The 22,509-nt window shown below is 42.5% G+C and overlaps 1 protein-coding gene across 2 annotated transcripts in view; it reads left to right on the forward strand.

Moving 5' to 3' along the window:
* The first annotated feature begins 1,503 nt into the window (after nt 1–1,503).
* The window catches only part of GNL2 (G protein nucleolar 2), a 31,386-nt gene continuing 10,380 nt past the window's right edge, over nt 1,504–22,509 (forward strand). Inside the window, exons 1-10 of one of the 2 annotated variants that reach the window (XM_033227069.1) lie at nt 1,504–1,730; nt 3,610–3,694; nt 4,648–4,742; nt 6,628–6,767; nt 9,683–9,867; nt 13,866–13,932; nt 14,884–15,042; nt 15,481–15,594; nt 21,259–21,387; nt 22,115–22,219. In XM_033227069.1, the coding sequence (XP_033082960.1) occupies nt 1,667–1,730; nt 3,610–3,694; nt 4,648–4,742; nt 6,628–6,767; nt 9,683–9,867; nt 13,866–13,932; nt 14,884–15,042; nt 15,481–15,594; nt 21,259–21,387; nt 22,115–22,219 (1,143 nt within the window). In that variant the 5' untranslated portion in view covers nt 1,504–1,666. Of the gene's footprint in view, nt 1,731–2,945; nt 3,156–3,609; nt 3,695–4,647; nt 4,743–6,627; nt 6,768–9,682; nt 9,868–13,865; nt 13,933–14,883; nt 15,043–15,480; nt 15,595–21,258; nt 21,388–22,114; nt 22,220–22,509 lie in introns of those variants that run through there. The other variant, XM_033227070.1, reaches the window with a different exon arrangement.

Raw genomic sequence — 22,509 nt, forward strand, 5'->3', positions numbered from 1 at the left:
ATCCCAGCACTTTGGGAGGCCGAGGCGGGTGGATCACCTGAGGTCAGGAGTTTGAGACCAGCAAAGCTCGAGGGACAGAAGGTATTTCTGTCCTGGCCAATGTGGCGAAACCCTGTCTCTACTGAAAATACAAAACTTAGCTGGGCGTGGTACCGTGTGCCTGTAATCCCAGCTACTTGGGAGGCTGAGGCAGGAGAATTGCTTGAACCCAGGAGGCAGAGGTTGCAGTGAGCCGAGATCATGCCACTGCACTCCAGCCTGGGCGACAAGAGCGAGACTCTGTCTCAAAAGACAAAAACAAAAACAAAAAAATAAAAAAATGTTAAAAAGAGGGCTTCTTGGTTGAAACACTGGCATCTAGAAACTTTATTTTGGCTAGTAGAAACAGAAATCACTGGGTCTTAATGCCTTCCTTCACTCTCAAGGCAAGAGACATTCCCATCTACTCATTCTTTCATTTAATGAATATTTTTTGAGTCCTTTGTTTCAGGTGCTATTCAAGTCTTAAAGACACAGCAGTGAACAAATTTACAAGGTCCCTGCTTTCAAGAAGCTTACATTCTAGTTTGAGGGAAGCAGCCAATAAACTGGTAAAAAAAAAAAAAATTCAACTAGTGATAAATGCCATGAAATAAATAAAACAGAATACTGTAACAGAGTAACTATGAAAGGGTGAAAGGTGGCTGATTTAGACAAATCAGACAGGAAAGAGTTCTCACAGTATGAAGGGTCACCAGATAAAATACAGAACGTACAGTTACATTTGAATTTCAGGCAAACGATGAAGACTTTTTTAGTGTAAGTATTTTCCAGGCACTATTGGAGGTGTACTAAAGAAATGTATTCCTTTTTTTCCGCTGAAATTCTAATTTAATTTGGTGTCCTGTATTTCTATTTGCTAATTCTTGCAGGCCTACCAATAGGTGATATTTGAGCTGAGGATTGAATGACCAGCTATGCAAAGATTCTGGGAAAGAGTGATTCAGGCAGAGAGAATATCCAGCGTAAATGTCAGAATAACCAGAGGGAGGGAGGTACACATGAGATCAGATATACAGGCAGGCGCCAGATCACAGAATCCTGTAGGGATGGCAAAAAGTTTGAATCAATCTCTGTCTCTCTCTGTTTCTCCCTTCCCCCTTCCCCTATCTGTCATTCTAAGAGCGATGATAAGCCGCTGGAATTGTAAGGAAGAGGATGACACCTTCTAATGGATATTTGGCTGCTGTGTGGTCGGCAACTTTTGGAAGGATTTAGAAGACAAATTCAGAAGACAAACTTAAGCTTGTGCCATTGGCCTGGGAAGAGGCTTCTTTATTTGGAGGTGGACCCAACTGGGAGCTCTGGGCCACGCGTTCAGGGTATCTAGGCGGTTGCTATGGAGGGGCAGCTTGGCGGTTGCTAGGGCTGGAGCGGGCTGGGGCTCCACGCAGGGCGACGCCTAGGTGGCTAGGGCGGGGGAGGAGCCAGGCCCGTGGTGGCGCGCGCCGCGCGTTCACAGGAAGTCGCTCTGGGGCAGGGAGGGGCGCGAGCGGAAGTGACGTAGGTCGTGCACACGTGGTCCGGCGTAGTTCACGCGGGTCACTTCGGCCGGGCTTGGGTAGTTCTAAGTTTGTTTCCCCACGTAAGCCGGACCTCGCACTCCGGTCCCGGTCTCATCGCCAAGATGGTGAAGCCCAAGTACAAAGGACGGAGCACCATCAACCCGTCCAAGGCCAGCACAAACCCGGGTACAGGCGGCAGGGCTGATCGAGGGTGGAGCTTGCAGGAAGTATAGGGAAGGGCTCCGAGGAGGACTGGGAGGGGAAGGAGGGTTACTTGGGTGGCATTGCTTAGAATGACTACTAGCGGGGTGGCTGTTGGGGATGAAAAGGGAAAAAGGAAAGCAGTATTTGTGGTGGTTTCTTCTCAGGGGGACACTGAGGAGGGCTGACATTGCACGCCTGGCAGGCCAAAGTGTAGTCAGCTGGTCTAAAGTCAGGGGAAGTGAACACTCAGGCTGGCAGCCTCGGGTCCTTTCCAGTTGAGAGATGCAGAGAAAGTCAGCTTGAAAATGGGTAATCGGGCCTTTTACACGTGATCATACTTGCCGGCCACCTTAACTTTGACCTTTAAAATGAGAAAGGGATTGTAGTTTTTGCCCTTGGAATTATTCTATCTGGTAAAGTGCTTAGAGAACCCTAACAAAGAAGTCAATATGATCATTGCAGTAGTAAGGCTGTTTTGGAGATGTGTATAAGTTTTGGCGAGGTTCCACCTGTAGGATTAACAAGACATCCTGTGGGAGAGTTCTTTCCATTCAAGTTTAATTAATAAAACTTTGTTTTAAAATATGGTTTAGAATTTTTGACAACTTTAATGCCTGTTGAATGTTTACTCCGGATTGATAATAAATTATTCACTTTGCACAAACTGGAATCTCAGAATGTTAGACCCCAAAAGTCCCTTAGAGATTATGATTTTACAGGTGAAGAGACTAAATCAAAATGCAGGAAGTGGCTTGTCATAATTGCAACAGTTAGTGAATAGTAGTAGAGCCGCCAGTCTCTACTGTTAGAGAGTAGGAGAGCCAATGGGCTGTGGTTTCAGCCTGTCTTCTACTGCATCACTTCAGGACCAGACAGGTGATTTAAAGGGCTCCCAGCCGGGTGTGGGCTCACGCCTGTAAGCCCAGCACTTTGAGAGGCCGAGGCGGGAGGATCACCTGAGGTCAGGAGTTCCAGACCAGGCTGACCAACATGGTGAAACCCCCTCTCTACAAAAAAATAGAAAAATTAGCCGGGCATGATGGCGGATGCCTGTAATCCCAGCTACTCGGGAGGCTAAGGTGGGAGAATCGCATGAACCGGGGAGGCAGAAGTTGTAGTGGACTGAGATCGCAACACTGCACTCCAACCTGGGTGAAAGAGCAAGACTCCGTTTCGGGAAGGATAAATAAATAAATAAATAAATGGCTCCCAAAATGAGAAGCTAGGCTAGTATTACCCTGCTCTTTTGTTCTTCTCTTTCTCTTTGAGATGTAAGGCAAGAATTGCTGTGTTGATTAAACAAAAATCAAACATTAAGAAACTGGAACACATATATATCAAAATTATAGTCTCCATGGTGCCTTGCATGGAGGAGGCACTCAATATTTGTTAAACGGAGGCATAGAGGTAGGTATCTTCGTGGTTAAGACCATAGATGGTGATAAAATGCTCGTGTTCAAATTCTGGCACTTGCATTTAGTAACGGTTTGACCTTGGGCAAGGTGTCTGACCACTGTGCCTCAGTTTCTCACTCTGCAGCATGGGGATAATATATCTATAGGATTATTGTATGGATTAAATGAGATGATGCCTCTAATGTGGATAGCCATCATAAGTGCTCAAAAATACTAGCTATTCTTCTTCTCAAATACAATCCTATCGAAGATCAAAGGTTGGGTCAGCTTTGTCATACCATATAGCTTCAAGTAATAATTATTGGAACAACATGGAGAAAGAGATTTTTGTGGTTGGTGGTTTCTTACCTAATTTGGGTGAACTACTTGTTGCATTTTAAGCAATGACTTGTTGGTTATACTGATTGGTTATCAAATAGTGCACTGTGTACTTCTGCCTTTTGTAGATCGAGTGCAGGGAGCAGGAGGCCAAAACATGAGGGACCGGGCCACCATCCGGCGCCTGAATATGTATAGGCAAAAGGAGCGCAGGTGAGCATTGGGTGCTGTCATCCTTTCTCTTTTCCTTCATGCCTTGACTGCTAGCTGAGACTGATTAAGCCTTTGCTGTTCTCACCCCCACTTCCTCCAAATAGGAGTTATATATTCTCGAATATAATTGTATATGAATGTCATTAGGATAAATGGTTAATTTTTGGTTAAGGGCATGGGTAGCTGGTGGTGAAATAGTGATGGTTTCACAGTACTCAAAAGTAGAGGTCTTGTTTCTCACAGCCCTGACCTTCACAAATGGCGCATTAAATCTCAGCGTTAAATACGGCCAGATATAACAAAACCTACAGGACTATAGTTAGGAAAGCCACCAGAAAATGTGTTTTTTAATGCCAAAATGTAGATCACAACATTGTGGCACTTGGACACTCATCACAACTCTGAGTTCTGCTGAGGTAGCCTCTACCACAGGGATTTGCTGAGTGTGGCATTCTGCTAGCTGGTCTTAGTTTGTTTGGTAATTAGATTCTCCGTCTCCATCTGTTCTAGAAGATGTGACTAAAATACAAATGTCAATTAACTTAATATGCGTTAGTCATCTACTTTGCAGTTTGTTTTAGAATTTGGAATCCCAGCATAAATCACCCTCTACTTGAACAATTCATCTAAACCAGCCTTCTAATAGTTACCCAAAAAACTCAAGTATGTGTTTTTTTTTTTTTAAGTAAACAGTAAACAGATTTTTTAAAACGTCGCTGTTAGTTGTTATTCATCTAGCAGTAATCATTATGTGCTCTGTTGCAAGTGGTTAGATGGCTTTTGGGCAATCTGTTTCAAATGTAGAAGTACTTTGTGTTTACTGGAATTGGTATTTCATGATCATTTAAAACCAAAGTAAGAAGTCCTTTTGATGGAAAATATATTCTGTAAATCAAACTTTGCTGTTGCCATTCTTCTGTTGTCAACCAATATCTGTTCTTTCCTCAATTTAGGAACAGTCGTGGTAAAATAATTAAACCCCTGCAATATCAGTCAACGGTGGCTTCTGGCACAGTAGCAAGAGTAGAGCCAAATATTAAATGGTTTGGTGAGTATTATCCCCTGCTACTTTGCTCTACAAAATGTATGCTGAGTGGAAACGGCTAGGATGTTTAAATATCTAAACGACAGGAGTTTTTGGTGAGTGGAACTGTCAAGGATTATCTGAGAAAGGGATAAGAAAAAGTACTGGGAAAAGTAGTGGTGGTAGATTTAATAAATAACTTCTTTTTGAAGAGTGCTCACCATTAGTAATTGTAATTGAACCCTCTTAAGCAGATAAGACCATCCTTAATGACTAGCATTCACAGACCTTAGAATGCTCATCTTGATCTTTTATGCTTGCCTGGAGAGATACTGTTTGAGAGGTGGCCTTGTAGGTGTTTGTGCATATATCCTGCAGGGTAAGTGCATTAGCCCAGAGTTCCTCTGAAACACTTCTTAATGGGATTTTTATTTGAACTTGGGTGACAATTAAAGGGTCTCACTGTTGAACCTTCCAACAGTGAATAGAGTATCTTCAGTCTCAGGGTGATCACAGCTTCTTCCTTGGGAAACTCCCTGTTCCATTTCAGTCTGGGCTTTTAACTTTGCGCTTAGCCACTGGTAATGTATGGGCACTTTAGATGATCAGACCCCAGTGTTTGCTTGGTGTTTGACCTCTGTCCTTGAGGGCAGATGGCGGCTGCCTTTGAGTCTCTTATACTTTTGGTAGGATACTTCCTAGGAACTGCAACACAGAAAGGTGTCAAAGAAAACTCTGCAGAGAAGCATTTAGCATGGCTGCTGGGTACTGTGACTCCAGATTAGACTGCCTGGGTTTGAATTCTAGTTCTGTCATTTATGTGCAAGTTATTAAGTCTGTCTGTTCATCAGTTTTCTCATCCCTAACATGAGAATAAGATGAAACCTATCTCACAGGACTGTCATGGTAATCAAATGAGTAAATACAGGCAAGGCACAGTGGCTCACGCCTGTAATCCCAGCATTTTGGGAGGCCAAGGCTAGTGGATCACTTGAGGTCAGGAGTTCGAGACCAGCCTGGCCAACACAGTGAAACCCCCATCTCTACTGAATATAGAAAAATTAGCCAGGCGTTGTGGTGGGCACCTGTAATCCCAGCTACTTGGGAGGCTGAGGCAGGAGATTCCCTTGAGCCTGGGAGGCAGAGGTTGCAGTGAGCTGAGATTGTGCCGCTGTACTCCAGCCTGGGTGACGGAGTGAGACTCCGTCTCAAAAACAAAAAAAGTAAATGCATATAAAGTGCTTAGAATAGTACCTAGCAAGTAGTGAGTATAATGTAAGCATTACTTGCTACCATCATTACCACCTTGCTGTTTTGCATTCTTGCTGCAGGCATGCTGTTTAATTGAATGCTTTTCAGGATCTCCTTCACAAGGTGTTTTCCAGGTAGTGGTGCAGGGCTCTGTCTTGTTCCCTTGCATGGATTCATTGGTTAATGAATCATTAACCAATTGATTAACCAATTGAGGTCCCTTTGCATCCTCATAACCCTAAAAGTGGTAACTATGACTTAGGTTTCAGTGTTTCAAGATTCTCTGTCTATACTGACTGATCAGCTGTGATTGGCTCCAAGTTTCTCTGCCAGATCTAGCAGGAAGTAGGACATTTGTCAGATCTCAGTTCCATTCCATGCTATTTATTTCTCAGTTTCATTTAGTCAGGAAACGGCTTGGAAAACTATTGAAACCCTTTGTCGGTCTGGGTTGGTGGAATAGTTCATAGTGTGCAAGTGCAGGAGAGGCAGCTTTTTGGGTTTTTTTTCCTCCTTAAGTTTGGAAACAGCTCCAAGGATGGATGGATCAGGTACTTGGGTGAGTGAGGGTAATTTAAAATCTTGCTTTTCACCGTGTCAGCGGAAGATGGATGTGCAAATGTTTATTAAGTGGCAACGTTCTTTATTTGTAAAACAGGAAACACACGTGTGATTAAGCAGTCATCATTACAAAAATTTCAAGAGGAAATGGATACAGTTATGAAGGATCCATACAAAGTTGTCATGAAGCAAAGCAAGTTACCAATGTCTCTTCTCCACGATCGAATCCGGCCTCATGTAAGATGTAGGATATCCCTGGCGATGGAATTTCCTGGGCAGACTCCTTGCAGCTCCCTCTCTAACATATTTGTCTTTTGTTTTTCTTAGAAAATAGCAACTTCAATGTAGCAATGATGAACTTCCTAAGACCTCTGTCATCTTTTCACTTTTAGTATGAAGTGTGGTAGTGTAATGGATCAAAGCACAGGTTTTGGAGTTGAGACCTGAATTTTAATCCTTGCTCTATCCGTTCCTGTACCCTTAGTTGGGTTTCTCTATGAACTTTAACTTCTTTGCCTTGAAAGTATAAATAGGCTGGGCGCAGTGGCTCACGCCTGTAATCCCAACACTTGGGAGGCCAAGGCGGGCGGATCACCTGAGGTGAGGAGTTTGAGACCAGCCTGACCAACAAGAAGAAACCCCATCTCTACTAAAAATGCAAAATTAGCTGGGCGTGGTGGTGCATACCTGTAATCTCAGCTACTCAGGAGGCTGAGGCAGGAGAATTGCTTGAACCCGGGAGGCGGAGATTGCAGTGAACCAAGATCATGCCATTGCACTCCAGCCTGGGCAACAGGAGCGAAACTGTCTAAAAATAAAAATAAAAAGAAAGTATAGATAACCCACCGCCTTGGGTTATTGGCTACAGATGAAACGTCTGTAAAGCACTTGGTCCGTAGTAAGCACATAGCACACCACCTAATAAGAGCTAAATTGATAACAGATATTAGTAATATTATTTATTATTATTTATTTTGGTAGGCAAACTTGTTTTAAGTGGTAATTCCATCAAACATTGGGACAGTGTAGAATTAGGATTGAGTTGGTAGAACTTTGGTGTTGGGTACGTTCAGCTTTTGTAAGATTCTTGAGATTTCTTCTCAGCTGAAGGAAGGGCTGCTGGTCACATTGGTTGTCAATTGCTGAAGTTTGAAGTACAGTAAGGATTCAATCTGGGTTGAATGGAATGAGTTTCACACAGAACAAAGAAAGAGTCTGATGTTTGTCTGCTCATTTTTACTTGCATTGAATGATAATTCCCAGAAATGTAGCCATTACGTAAGCTTCAGTTCCGACATGGGGAGGGGAGAAAAACATTGACATGCGTACGTGGGTTAAATAGTTCAAAGAAAAGTGTTTACTTGCAGAACAAAATAAAAACTAAGGCCTGGTTATTGCCTCAGGTTTTGTCAGTTATGTTTTGTTTTATGATGGACTAGAAGAATGGCACCTATTAGTGGAATGACTGTTTTCTTTCAGGGGAACACATGAGTGTAATTCATGAACCACAGACAAGTTGCTCATTTCCCTTGTTCTCTTTGTCTGTTCTCCCTAAAGCCATCTTTTAAGCAACTATTGAATCTTGTTTATGAGAAGAACAGAGAGGCTCTATCATGGATTTATTGCTTTGTTGCCTGTTCTTGTTGTCAGCGCTTCTAAAATTCAGTATTTAAATATCTGTTATGTAGAATGAAGGGTCTGCAGTTGCACCAGTCAGCTTCTTTGTTGATGCAGAAAGCTGCTCAGAGTAATTGATGCGTTTTCTGCTTTGGTCTTGAAAAACCTTACCTATTTTATTTTAGTGTGATATCTATTACTTATAAAATCTGATTCTGAGATTATTTTGCACAGTGGAGTTAGATCAGATATGCATATTCATCTATATGTGTTTTAGAACTACTGTATTTCTGTAGCAATACAGTAAGAGTACTGTAACTTTGCATATGTACTTTGTTATATACTGTATATTACTGTATCATACTTATTAATGTGTAGGTTTATAGACAAAGCCTTGTGTGCTGTAACTTATAGGTTAAGAGATTTTGAAGATAATTTTGGTCACACTTGATTTTACCCAGTGACATTAGAACCTGTTTCTCATGTAAAATGAGCTGCTTCTGTTTGGGGATGCTCCCGAGTGGAACACAGTGACTAAAACTAAACTGAGTTGTGGGTCAGAGCATCTGAGAAAATGAAAATAGTTTAAGGATCTTTAGAAGTTGGAAGAGGGGATATGTTAAAGTTCAGAAGCCATGGGGGCTGCTCCATCATCCTCACAGCTTTTGGTAGTGGTGCTTACGGAGGAGCTTGTACTGGGGGGAAAGGGTGATTTTCTTTTCTTTTTTTTTTTTTTGATATTGTCTGCCGGCTGTTAACATTCTGTTATGTGATAGATCCTAACCCAAACTTTGATTTTTATCTTGCTTCAGAAATTCTTATGCCTGTAACTCCTTTACAGGCACATCAAGTTCTAGTTAGTATCAGGTTCCTTTTATCACATCTAAACTATTATTTTGGACTTTTGCTAGATGTTTTTCATCTGAAGACTTGCCATGTGCATTTAATAAAAACGTTACCTAAATTAGGGAAAATGTTATCTGAAACTAAAATGCATCTTACAAAACAAACAATTCCTTTTAGCCATGAAAGAAACTAACTTCCAAGAAAAAGTTGGCATTTACAGTTGGTTAAAAAAAACCTCACAAATTTGAGTATGATTGTCCTTGATAAAATCTATGAATTTGGCGAATTTTATGCACTTGTTTGAAAGCTAAAAAAAATGGTGGAAAAGATTAGTTAATTTTCATCACTGTAGCCTTAATTACATTTGACTGAAGTTTATGATAAATGAAATAAAGCAGAGTTTTTGGCAAGTTTTTGCACAACTATTCATATTTACTTTGATTATTTGTATTACTTTTGTATCTCTCTAAGGAAGCTTATAGAACTTCAGAATAAGGGAACCAGTGTTTGTGCCATTTCAACAAGTATTTCTGATTTGAAACCAGACTGAAACCATGTTCTTATAGATTTGGGTATGGGTTGAACCTTGGAAAAATAAAATCAGAAAGTCTTTCCTAGGAGGGTGTTTAGGTTTTCGCTTTTCCTCAGTGCTTTTCTTAGTTTTACCTGTTATTCTTGTTTCTCTTCAGAAATCGAAGGTCCACATTCTTGATACTGAAAGTTTTGAAACTACATTTGGCCCTAAGTCACAGAGGAAGCGACCAAACTTATTTGCAAGTGATATGCAGTCTCTTATCGAAAATGCTGAGATGTCCACTGAGAGCTATGACCAGGGCAAGGATCGTGATTTGGTAACTGAAGACACTGGTGTGAGGTACAGTTTTTTTGTTTTGTTTTTTGTTTGTTTGTTTTTTGAGACGGAGTCTCGCTCTATCACCCAGGCTGGAGTGCAGTTGCACGATCTCGGCTTACTGCAAGCTCCGCCTCCCCGGTTCACGCCATTCCCTTGCCTCAGCCTCCCGAGTAGCTGGGACTGCAGGCGCCCGCCACCTCGCCTGGCTAATTTTTTGTATTTTTAGTAGAGACGGGGTTTCACCGTGTTAGCTAGGATGGTCTCGATCTTCTGATCTTGTGATCCGCCCACCTCAGCCGCCAAAGTGCTGGGCTTATAGCATGAGCCACTGTGCCTGGCCTTTTTTTTTTTTTTTGTGGATAGAGTCTCGCTCTGTTGCCCAGGCTGGAATGCAGTGGCACGATCTCGGCCCACTGCAACCTCTGCCTCCCAGGTTCAAGCAATTCTCCTGCCTCAGCCTGCCTCCATGCCCGGCTAATTTTTTGTATTTTAGTAGAGACAAGGTTTCACCGTGTTGCCCAGGCTGATCTTGAACTCGTGAGCTCAGACAGTCCACCCGCCTCGGCCTCCTAAAGTGCTAGGATTATAGGTGTGAGCCACCCACCGCGCCTGGCCGAGGTGCAGTTTTGAAGTTCATGCAAGTCTCATCATTTGGTCTTCTGCAACAAAACATTTTCTTTCAAGTTATTTTGCCTGTGTGTAGCTCAGTGCTTTAACTCATATGTGGAGCTGTCTTCTTCCCTCAGGCTGGAGACATTGGTGAAATTGGGGCTAGACTGAAGATGTCTAAGGTGGCTTGATTGACAAAGGTCTCTCTTCATCCCCAAAATAAATAAGATTTTCTTCATTTATAATCGTAATACACCATAGACAAATTAGGAAATATAGTTAAGTTGGAAAATGCAACACAAAGAGCATAACTCATAACCCCATTACACATATTAAGCATTGTTAATGTCTCCGTGAATATCGGGGCTTCCTTAACTGGAGGACTCTGAGTTCATGGATGGCCTTTAAGGTTTCTTTGACTCTTTGAAGCAAATACGGAAAATTTGTGAGCATACATAAAGGTCGTGGGGTTTTGTCTTTTTTGTTTTTGTTTTGGGGAGGAGAAGAGGAAGTGTCTATAACTTTCATCATATTCTTGTAGGGATCCATACTCAAAAGAAGAATCAGTCACTAGCTGGCTGCAGTGGCCCACCTGTAATACTAGTTTTCTGGGAGGCCAAGGCAGGAAGATCGCTTGAGCACAGGAGTTTGAGACCAGCCTAGGCAACATAGCGAGACCTTGTCTCTACAAAAAATAAAAACTTGGCTGGGCATAGTGATGTGCACCTGTAGTCCCAGCTACCCAGAAGGCTGAGGTGGGAGGATCACTGGAGCCCAGGAATTTGAGGCTGCAGTAAGCTGTGATTGTTAGGAATACATTTCTATGTCAGTATATAATCAACAATAATATAATATTTATTGTCAGAGTAGTGTTTTGTTTGTTATGGCTAGTCTGATTGTTGGACATTTATACTGTGTATAGTTTTTCCTTATAGTGAACAACACAAGGATGAAGCATCAATGTGACCACATCTTTTTCATCCTTAATTATTCCCCAAAGATAAATTCTTACGGAGCAAATTGTGGTATTAAAAGGTATGCATGTTTTTTGATAGGCAGCTGCCACATTGCTCTTGAGAAAGGTTTAATTTCATTTCCCTTGGGTAGTGCTAGAAAGCTCTCATTCTCCGTCCATCTCATGTCTCTTAAATGAAGTGGAGGTTTTGCTGTCTTAGTGAAGAGGCATTGTCCTTTGACTGCATCAGTGTTATTACCTCATTGCTATTGTCAGCCCATCTTCAAGCATTGGGCCACCTAGAGATAAAATGTCAAGCCATTTGAGGCCAAGCAAAAAGAGGCAGTGAGTTCATCTATTTATTCTTAGAATTATTTGAACTTTCGTTGGCTTTGTATTCTGCCAATTTGAATTTTTCCTCCCGCAAAAGGTATAGTAGGTAATGGAGTAAAGATAAAACTATTTTTTGTTTACCTTGGATAAATGTCCTTGAGACTAGTAAATGAACAGATTCTAAACCTTATCAGAAAAATACTGCTTTATATGGGAGCTATGGAGTATAGGTTGTGATTCAGCTCCTGCCAATTCCATTTTAAAATTCTTTTAATTCTTTTTTTTTGGGACGGGGTCTCACTCTGTTGCCCAGGCTGGAGTGCAGTGGTACAATCTCAGTTCACTGCAAGCTCTGCCTCCCAGATTCACGCCATTCTCCTGCCTCAGCCTCCCAAATAGCTGGGACTACAGGTGCCCGCCACCATGCCTGGCTAATTTTTTGTATTTTTAGCAGAGACGAATTTCACTGTGTTAGCCTGGATAGTCTCGATCCCCTTACCTCATGATCTGCCCGCCTCGGCCTCCCAAAGTGCTGGGATTACAGGCGTTAGCCACCGCACTCGGCCTCCCACTTTATAATTCTCTGTGACGTACTGCTTAATTCAGTCATGCTTTTTTTTTAGTTTAATGTTTTATTGTGGTAAAATGTATGTAACAAAAAATGTGACCGGACGCAGTGGCTCACACCTGTAATGCTAGCACTTTGGAGGCTGAGGTGGGTGGATCACCTGAGGTCAGGAGTTCGAGATCAGCCTGACCAACATGGTGAAACCCAGTCCCTACTAAAAATGCAAAAATTAGCTGGACCTGGGGGTGAACACCTGTAGTACCAGTTACTCGGGAGGCTGAGGCTGGAGAATCACTTGAACTAGGGAGGTGGAGGTTGCAGTGAGCCAAGATCGCACCACTGCATTCCAGCCTGTGCGACAGAGCAAGACTCTGTCTCAAAAAAAAAAAAAAAGTACTCTTTTTTTTTTGAGAAGGAGTCTTGCTCTGTCCCCCAGGCTGGAGTGCAATGATGTGATCTTGGCTCACTGCAACGTCTGCTTCCCAGGTTCAAGCGATTCTCCAGCCTCAGCCTCCCGAGTAGCTGGGATTACAGGCACCTGTCACCACATCCGGCTAATTTTTTTGTATTTTTAGTAGAGACAGGGTTTCACCATGTTGGTCAGGCTGGTGATCCTGGCCTTGTGATCCACCGCCTCAGCCTCCCAAAGTGCTGGGATTACAGGTGTGTGAGCCACCATGCCCAGCTCTTCTAACCATTTTTAAGTGTACAGTTTAGTGGCACTAAGTTCATTTACATTGTTGTGCAATTATTGCAGCTATCCGTCTCCAGAACTTTTTCATCATCCCAAACTGAAACCCTGTACCCGTAACACTAACGCTCCATTTCCCCTCTGCCCCCAGCGCCTGGTAACAACATTCTACTTTCTGTCTCTCATGAATTTGACTGGTTTAGGTGCCTAATATAAGTGGAATCATACAGTATTTGTCCTTTTGTGTCTGGCTTATTTCACTTAGCATAATGTCTTCAAGGTTCATTCATGTCATTGCATGTGTCAGAATTTTCTTCTTCTTTTTTTTTTAATTAATTAATTAATTTTTTGAGACAGGGTCTTGCTGTGTCACCCAGACTGGAGCAGTAGCCTGCTCACGGCTCACTGCAGCCTCAACCTCCCGGGCTCAAGGAGTTCTCCCACCTCAGTCTCCCCAGTAGCTGAGACTACAAGCATGCAACACTATGCCCAGCTAATTTTTGTATTTTTTGTGGAGATGGGCTTTTGCCATGTTGCCCAGGCTGGTCTTGAACTCCTGGGCTCAAGCAGTCTGCCCTGCTTGGCCTCCCAAAGTGCTGGAATTACAGGTGTGAGCCACTGAGCCAGCTAGAATTTCCTCCTTTTTAAAGTTGAATGCTATTTTGTTGTATATATGTGCCACATTGTGTTTACCCATTTATTTGTTGACAGACGTTTGGGCACACTGTTAAAATTCAGTTTGTTTCTGGTCCATCTCCAACTGGGTTTGATACTGTTTCTTTTGGTACATTGACTTTACCCTAAAGTATTCTTTTAGTCTTAATGGTGCTTCAGTTGCTCATTTGGGGTGCTTTCTTATTTAGAAATGAAGCTCAAGAAGAGATCTATAAAAAGGGACAGTCCAAAAGAATATGGGGTGAGCTCTACAAGGTAAGACTCATAAATTCCCTCCCATTGAGTGGTTCCTTTGGATTTCATGATTTTGTAGAAGAAAACTAATTTTGATATATTGAAGCTCTGTTGCCCAGAGTACAGGCACCACTGCCTCTTCCATCCTCTTCCTCCTACAAAGAAACTCGGAAGACATACTAGCATTGATCTAGGGAACTGCATTGTTTAAAGTACTTGTATAAGAGTAACAGCTATCTTTTATTATACATGCGTATATTTATTACCTGTCAGTATTTTTTAAGATTTCCGCCAAAGTGATATTCCTGTTTAGATTTATCATGCCTAGTTAAAGTCATATGCAACATTTTAAGTTATTTAGTCCATCCCTCTCCTTTTATAGATGAGGACTCCTGTCTAGAAAGGTTTAATGCTGTACCTAGCTCAACTAGCTTGTTAGTGAAGGAGGCTTTGTGTGTCTTGATTTCTGATCCACTGCTCTTTAACTGGCAGAGGTTTATGTCCATGCACTAATAATAACAACCTTCAGAAGAAATATTTTCAAGCATAATCATGTAATTAAATAATAACATAATAGGAAACTAGTACCGTGAAGGCAAGCTAAACTTTTCAGTTTTTTGTGAAATACACAAAACCTATAATATTACAAACTTAAAGATTATATTACAAACTTAAAGAAGTCTAAGAAGTAATCCGTAGTAGTTCAGTAATCCACAGTAGTTAGGAAATAAGTTGAGTTTCATCTAAGCTAGTTTTCCTGTTTTAAATTCAGCAGGTTTCAAAAACCACAGGATGAAAAACCTTTTGAATTCTGATTACTGGGCCTTGAGATTAACTACAACCAACTCTGCCCAGAGACTGTTTTGAAGTTGTCTCTAAATGTTACTATTTTATTTTCCCCAGACTCCCTTAAATGTCATCCCTCTTTTATTTGTACTGTAGCAAACCATTTTTGCCTCTCTGAATTTTCAGGTGATAGATTCATCAGATGTTGTAGTTCAAGTTCTTGATGCTAGAGATCCAATGGGCACTCGTTCCCCTCACATTGAAACTTACCTGAAGAAGGAAAAACCTTGGAAACACCTCATTTTTGTACTTAACAAATGTGACCTTGTTCCAACTTGGGCAACAGTAAGTACAACTACCAAACCAGAATAGACTATTAAGACATCTGTCAATAAGTCAGTTGTGGGGTTTTTAGGCTAAAGTGTTGCACTGCTGAGATTGTAGTAATGGGAGTGCTCTCGTTGGAAACACGAAAGTGTGCTCATTGATGTTGGGCGGAGGCACCAGGAGACAGCTGCTGAGGCCACTGCCTGCTTCACGTTATGCTCCATTGGTTGCATTTAGTAACAATGAAGACATCTTTTGGAATACTGTTTTGTATTTATAAGACAAGACAAAGCATTAACCATTATACTTGGAAAAACCATTTCGAAGAATTATGGCTAACATTTTCCTTAGACAACATTATATTTGAAACAGTTCTGTAATTCAAGCTCTGATTCTTCCACATAATGTAAATAAATGAACTGCAGTTTACCAGCATGTTTTCATCTCTCCCTCTAGAAACGGTGGGTTGCTGTTCTCTCCCAGGATTATCCGACACTTGCTTTCCATGCAAGCCTTACTAACCCATTTGGCAAGGGAGCATTCATTCAGCTTCTGCGGCAGTTTGGAAAGGTATTGAGCCCTGATCTGTTTCTCCTGGAGTTGTGTAGCTGTGAGTTGGTGTAAGAATCTGTCTTGCCATGGCATAGCAGAAAGTTACCAATTTCTTAGCTGGACATGGTTGCGCAGGTCTGTAGTCCTAGCTACTCAGGACGCTGAGGCAGGAGGATCGCTGGAGCCCAGGAGATCAAGGCTACAGTGAGCTATGATGGCACCACTGCACTCCAGCCTGGGTGACAGCAAAACCCTGCCTCTAAAAAAAAAGATGTGGCTAGGCGTGGTGGCTCACACCTGTAATCCCAGCACTTTGGGAGGCCAAGGCAGGCAGATCACAAGGTCAAGAGTTTGAGACCAGCCTGGCCAATATGGTGAAACCCCGTCTCTACTAAAAATACAAAGATTAGTCAGGCGTGATGGCACACGCCTGTAGTCCCAGCTATTCGGGAGGCTGAGGCAGGAGAATCGCTTGAACCTGGGAGGCGGAGGTTGCAGTGAGTTGAGATTGCGCCACTGCACCCCAGCCTGGGCGACAGAGCGAGACTCCATCTCAAAGAAAAAAAAAAAGAAGATGTAAAACTTCCAGAGATGTAAAAACTCACACAGCGTCAGGATTATAAGAGATTCTGAAGTGTTTTCTTGCTCAGCCTTTGCCCCCATCCATGACCAGTGTTACTTCCATTTCTGCCACAGCCCTGGCACCTGACGTTTCATGCTCTGCTGGGCTTTCCAGGCCTGCTGTACCTCCTCTGCCCATGGAGCCCATTCAGCTTCTGTCTCCTCTGGTTGGAGAGGGCCCTGCCAAAATTCAAGCTTCAGATCCCTGGTCAGATGTCAGCTCCTGAGGGAAGCCCTGGAACCAGACTACCCTATCAAATGTTCTTAAAGCTTCATGCTCTGTACCTGTCATTTTGAATTTGTATATTTAGTTAATTCTACCTGGCTTCTAACAAAAGACACATGTCTGCTGTCCCACCCTTCCCCACTGTACAGAAGCAAATGCTTCCAATAGTTAGCTGTTAGTTCTGTTATTTTCTTCCATATTTTTAGTACATGCTTAGGATTTTTTCTTGATCTGTGCCTACTCCCCCACCCCCAGTTTAAGATGCTTATTAATTTCCTACTATGGAAAATGAGGATTTGCTTTCTTATAGCCATCCTCCCTCTGTATGTACTTCCCCCTGTATTGTTAGATGCCAGTGTTGGGTTACAGTATTATTCATTCAGTGTTGGTTGGTGGTGGTGGTGGTTGTTGTTTTAATTTGGAAAGGAGAGCTTTATTTCTCGTAAAGGGTTGCAGCCTGCAGGGTGGCCACTCTTAACAGGCTGGGAAGAGTAGCCTCAGCCATTCAGCCTTTACGCTGTCATGACTATAACATATTAGTCACAGCTGATCTACATGGTGTGCTATGAGTATAATTCCTTTCTGATCGAAGCTTTTATTTTCACTAGTGTTACTTTGCTGTGTTCTATCTGCATCTGTCACTATCATATTACCAAATTCTCTGATACAGTAGGAACTCTCAGCGCTTCCGGGCAGCCCAGGTAGTTCCCTTCGGTGGCCAGCACTCCGTCCTCTGCAGGGCTGGCCACTCTCCAGGCTGCTGCAGTGTCGTCTTTCTGGGATTTCCTTTCACTGTCATCCAGAGAATTCCCATGGCTGTTTTCCTGTGTAGGAACTCTTGTTCATAGGACCTCTTTTCTTCTTTTCTGTTTTACTCCTTCCTTTCGATGGGACATATCTTCTAAAAGTTTCCTTAGAAGGAATACTTGGAAAGAACATTTTTTGAGATACGCCTTGCATTCTGAGAATATCTTTATTAACGTCTTTATTCTACACTTGATGCTGTTTTTCCTCAGAATACTGAAGTTACCACTACACTGTCTTCTGACTTCTGAGGAATCTGAGGCTATTCTGACCCCTCATACTTTGTGTGGCTGTGATGTCTCTTTGAGACAGGGTCTTGCTTTGTCACCTGGGCTAGAGTGCGGTGGTGCAACCTGAAACTCCTAGGCCCAAGTGATCCTCCTGCCTCGTCTTGGCCTCCTGAAGTGCTGGGATTACAGGTATATGCCACCACGTCCAGCCGATCTTTTCTTATTCTAAAATTTAAAATTCCTCTTGTTCTAAAATTTCACAGTGATGTGTCTTGAATTGGGCCTTTTATTGCTTAGTGAGCTCGGCATTTGATGAGACTTTAGTCTGATACTGTCTTACATTATTTCTTTGAAATTTTCTTTCCTCCCTCAGTTGTCTGTATTCTTGTTCAGAAATTTGCTTTTACCTCCTGGTTTAATATTTGAATTATATTTTCTTTTTTTTTTTTTTGAGACGGAGTCTCACTCTGTCACCAGGCTGGAGTGCAGTGGCGTGATCTTGGCTCACTACAACCTCCGCCTCCTGGGTTCAAGCGATTCTCCTGCCTCAGCCTCCCGAATAGCTGGGACTACAGGTGCATGCCACGACGCCCAGCTAATTTTCGTATTTTTAGTAGAGATGGGGTGTCACCATGTTCAGGATGGTCTTGATCTCTTGACCTCGTGATCCGCCTGCCTAAGCCTCCCAAAGTGCTGGGATTACAGGCGTGAGCCACCACACCCAGCCTATATTTTCTTTCTTTTGGTACATATATGACGTTTTCTTCTATTTTCTGGGTACTTTCCTTGTTTTCTTGAGACAGAGTTTTGCTCTTGCTGCCCAGGCTAGAGTGCAATGGCATGATCTCGGCTTATTGCAACCTCCACCTCCCAGGTTCAAGCAATTCTCCTACCTCAGCCTCCCGAGTAGCTGGGGTTACAGGCACCCACCACCACACTTGGCTAATTTTGTATCTTTAGTACAGATGGGGTTTCTCCATGTTGGTCAAGCTGGTCTCAAACTCCCGACCTCAGGTGATCTGCCTGCCTTGACCTCCCAAATTGCTGGAAATACAGGCGTGAGCCACCGCGTCTGGCCACTTTCCTCGTTTTGATCATCCAGCTGCCCTATCACAAAATTTATTTTGCCAATCACTTTTAATTTTTAATTTCTGAGAGCTCTTGTTGAAATCTGATTCGCTCTGCCTCCTTTTACACCTTATTTCACAGTCACACTGTCTTCTCTGTCTCCAAGAACATCAATGATGTTTTGAAATTTTCCTGTCTACATTGATTCTGTTACCTCCAAATTTTTGTTTTTTTTTTTTTGTCTTTTCTGCTAGAGTCACGCTTAAAAATTTTTTCTTTTACTTTAAAAATTTTTTTGAAACGGGGTCTTATTCTGTCTTAACCCAGGCTGAAGTGCAGTAGTGCAGTCATGGCTCACTGCAGCCTCGACCCCCAGGTAGAGTCACATTTAAATGTTTATTCTTGATTCTCTATTTATGTTTAAGAGTAAGGCGTTAGGCCAGGTAGAGTGGCTCATGCCTGTAATCCCAGCACTTTGGGAGGATGAGGCAGGCAGATCGCTTGAGCTCAGGAGTTCTAGACCATCGTGGGCAATATGGCAAAACTCCATCTCTACAAAAAAAATAGAAAAAAATTAGCAAGGCATAGTGGTGCACACTTACGGTTCCAGCTACCCAGGAGGCTGAGGCAGGAAGATTGCTTGAGCCCAGGAGGCTGAGGCTGCAGAGAGCTGTGATTGTGTCAGTATACTTCAGCCTGGTGACAAGGAAAGACCCTGTTTCAAAAGAAAAAAATTAAGGCATTAAAAAACTCATAGGTTCTTTTTTTTCTCCATTGAGTAGCCTTGTTGACTGATAGACTTCATTGTAGGGTGATTTAATAGGGACTCAAATTTTATTTATTTATTTATTTATTTTTATTATTATTATTTTTTAGATGGAGTCTCGCTCTGTTGCCCTGGCTGGAGTGCAGTGGTCCGATTTCGGCTCACTGCAACCTCTGCCTCCTGGGTTCAAGCAGTTCTCCTGCTTCAGCCTCCCAAGTAGCTGGGACTACAGGCAAGCACCACCAGACCCGGCTAATTTTTGTATTTTGAGTAGGGTTGGGGTTTCACTATGTTGGCCAGGCTGGTCTAGAACTCCTGACCTCAAGTGATCTGCCCTCCTCAGCCTCCCAAAGTTCTGGGATTACAGGCATGAGCCACTGTGCCTGGCCGGGACCCAAATTTTTTGTTGGGAGGACATCCTATAGATACCAGCGTCTGTAGGTCTTTTTTTTCTTGGGCTGGTGAGTTTCCCCAGAAGAGAATCTTTCAATCTGTAGCTCTGGGGGTATAGAATCCTGGCTGCTAGAGTTCTGGAAACTCAAAGGGAGTGGTAGACTGGGCATCTCACTGTTTAATACTTACATTTTCAATTAATCATTCTGGGAATACTGTTGTTATCTCTAAATCCAGGATCCCTTTCAAGTCTGAAGATTACAGATACTTTCAAACATGTGACATTTCAAAAAATCCAAAAGCCTATTTCATAGGCCCTGGATGTCTTTGAGAGTAAAGAAGTTGTGTGCCCACTCTAAATGAGGGAGGGGATGGAGAAGTGTGGCTGCTTTGGCAGACTATCTGCTGGTCCTTGTTTTCAGCCCTATCTTAAGGGGGATCCACCACCAATTCCCAGGGCTCTCTCTGATTCATTGTCATTATTATTGCTGGATCTTTAGTTTTTCTGTCTTTACAACCACTTAGCTTTTATGTTTTTTAGTAGGCCAAGTTTGATACTACTTTTAAGCATGTAGTATTTTGTTTAGCATCATTTTAGTTTTCGTTGTCTCATCTCCATCCTATTCTCTGGTTCAGTATGTTTGGTTCTGTTGGTTTAAAAGTGTTAATGTCCACTGCCGTCATTCTAGTGGAGTTGGTGAGGGAACGGGGTTAGCATGTATGTTCAGTCCACCATCTTTAATCAGAAGCCTCCATTCGTTTGTAGGCCGTCTTCTTGATAGCAGGAAGACTTCTTGAGACTTTCGCCCAGTAGTCTAACTTTCAAGGTTGCTTTTTTTTCTTTTGTTATTTATTTTTGGCAGTGGAAATGCAGATGTATTATGCAAAGAAAAGGAGGGGTGAGTTGTGGCATTTCTAGTTGATGAATCTGTTCAGATTCTTTTTCCTGAAGATATTTTATCAGTAGATGGCATTGTCCTAAATCAGTGACTAGCAGGCTGTTTTTCTTCTTTTGTTTCTTTTTTTTTTTGAGACTGGAGTCTTACTTTGTCACCCAGGCTATAGTGCAGTGCATGATCTTGGCTCCCTGCAACTTTGGCCTCCCAGGTTCAAGCGATTCTCCTGTCTCAGCTTCCCAAGTAGCTGGGATTATAGGCATGCACCACCATGCCTGGCTAATTTTTGTATTTTTAGTAGAAACGGGATTTCATCATGTTGGCCAGGCTGGTCTTGAACCCCTGACCACAGGTGATCCGCCCTCAGCCTCCCAAACTGCTGGGATTACAGGCGTGAGCCACTGCCTTCTTTTGTTTCTTGACCTACATACTTTTAACCTTAACACATATAAGGATAATTTCATATGCATAACCGAGGAAATGACTCACCTCTGATTTATTAATAAGCTTATGTATCCAGCTCACTCAGATTATGTAGGTGGTGTGTATCTAGGCTTCAGATCAAGTTGTATCAACAGCTTTGCACTGTATTCTTGATATTAACAAAGTAATACAACCTGCTTGTCCAAAGGGATACGTATGACTGCATGTATGGCTGTGTGTTCTTTCTTTGAACAGTTGCACACTGACAAGAAACAGATCAGCGTTGGGTTTATTGGCTATCCAAATGTTGGCAAGAGTTCTGTGATAAATACATTGCGTTCTAAGAAAGTTTGCAACGTGGCTCCCATTGCAGGTGAAACGAAGGTATGTTTGGCGTGGGGTGACCTTACCTCTGCATATTTTATTTTCATAGAGGGTGATTGGTTAGGACTTGTTGATTTCTCTCTGCTTCTCTTGAATGCAGACCACCATTAGGAGTTTAGCTCTCCATATAATAGTTTGGAACATATCAGAGTTGTTTCTGCCCACTTTGATAAGACCGAGAGTACTTTATATGCCACCGTGTGGCTTTGGTGTGTGTTGGTTAATGTGATTCATATTTAAATCTGTTTTAAATGGTCACTCCAGCCTTTTATTTTGATAAACAAAACTAACCCAAGAATGTTTGATGCCTAATTTAAGAAGCCTCAACCTTAGGGTAGGTTCTGAAAGTTGGGGGTCATATCCTACAACACAGAGTGGGGAACAGCATGGTTTTGCTTAAAGGCAATGAGATCAAGCAGTACTAAGCTCTCAAGAGTACTTTTAAAACTCAGGGAAAGGTTCACTGGGTATAATTGCACAATACTAGATAGAAATCCTGTCTGTGCGTTATTTTTAGACTCAGCTGCTGGAAACTATAGTTTATACTTAGTGGAAGTATCTTGTGCATGGCACAGATGAGAGAGTTAGTAGCTTAATTACTTAGCAGGTTGCTTTCCTTTGACTCACCCCTTCCTCCTTTCCAGCATCATACATGAGCATCAGGGGTTTGTGAAATTAGACTCTTAGTGTTGGATACAGGACATCTCTGACTTTTTTCTGACTTCAGGTCTGGCAGTATATTACTTTGATGCGTCGGATATTCCTGATTGACTGTCCAGGTGTGGTTTACCCCTCTGAGGACTCCGAGACAGACATTGTGCTAAAAGGAGTTGTGAGTATTTGGCCCCGATAGGCTGTTTGTGTTTGCGGGGGAGTGTTCTGTAGGGAACCCTGGATACCTTTCCTTTTTACTCATTAAGAAGGCAGTTTGGGGTCAGCCTGTCTGATCAAACTTTAGGAACATGATGCTGAGCAGGGCAGCCTCTCAGCATAAGCTGTTTGAGGAGCCTCTCAGCATAAGCTGTGGAGGAACCATGGGCATATCTGGTCAATATCATGCCACAAAAGAGTTTGTAGTTTACACACAGGATCCAAAGGGAAGCAGGGCCTGTTTATGCTTAG

Source organism: Trachypithecus francoisi, unplaced genomic scaffold (genome assembly GCF_009764315.1).
Source record: "Trachypithecus francoisi isolate TF-2019V2 unplaced genomic scaffold, Tfra_2.0 Lachesis_group12, whole genome shotgun sequence".
Classification (NCBI taxonomy): domain Eukaryota; kingdom Metazoa; phylum Chordata; class Mammalia; order Primates; family Cercopithecidae; genus Trachypithecus; species Trachypithecus francoisi.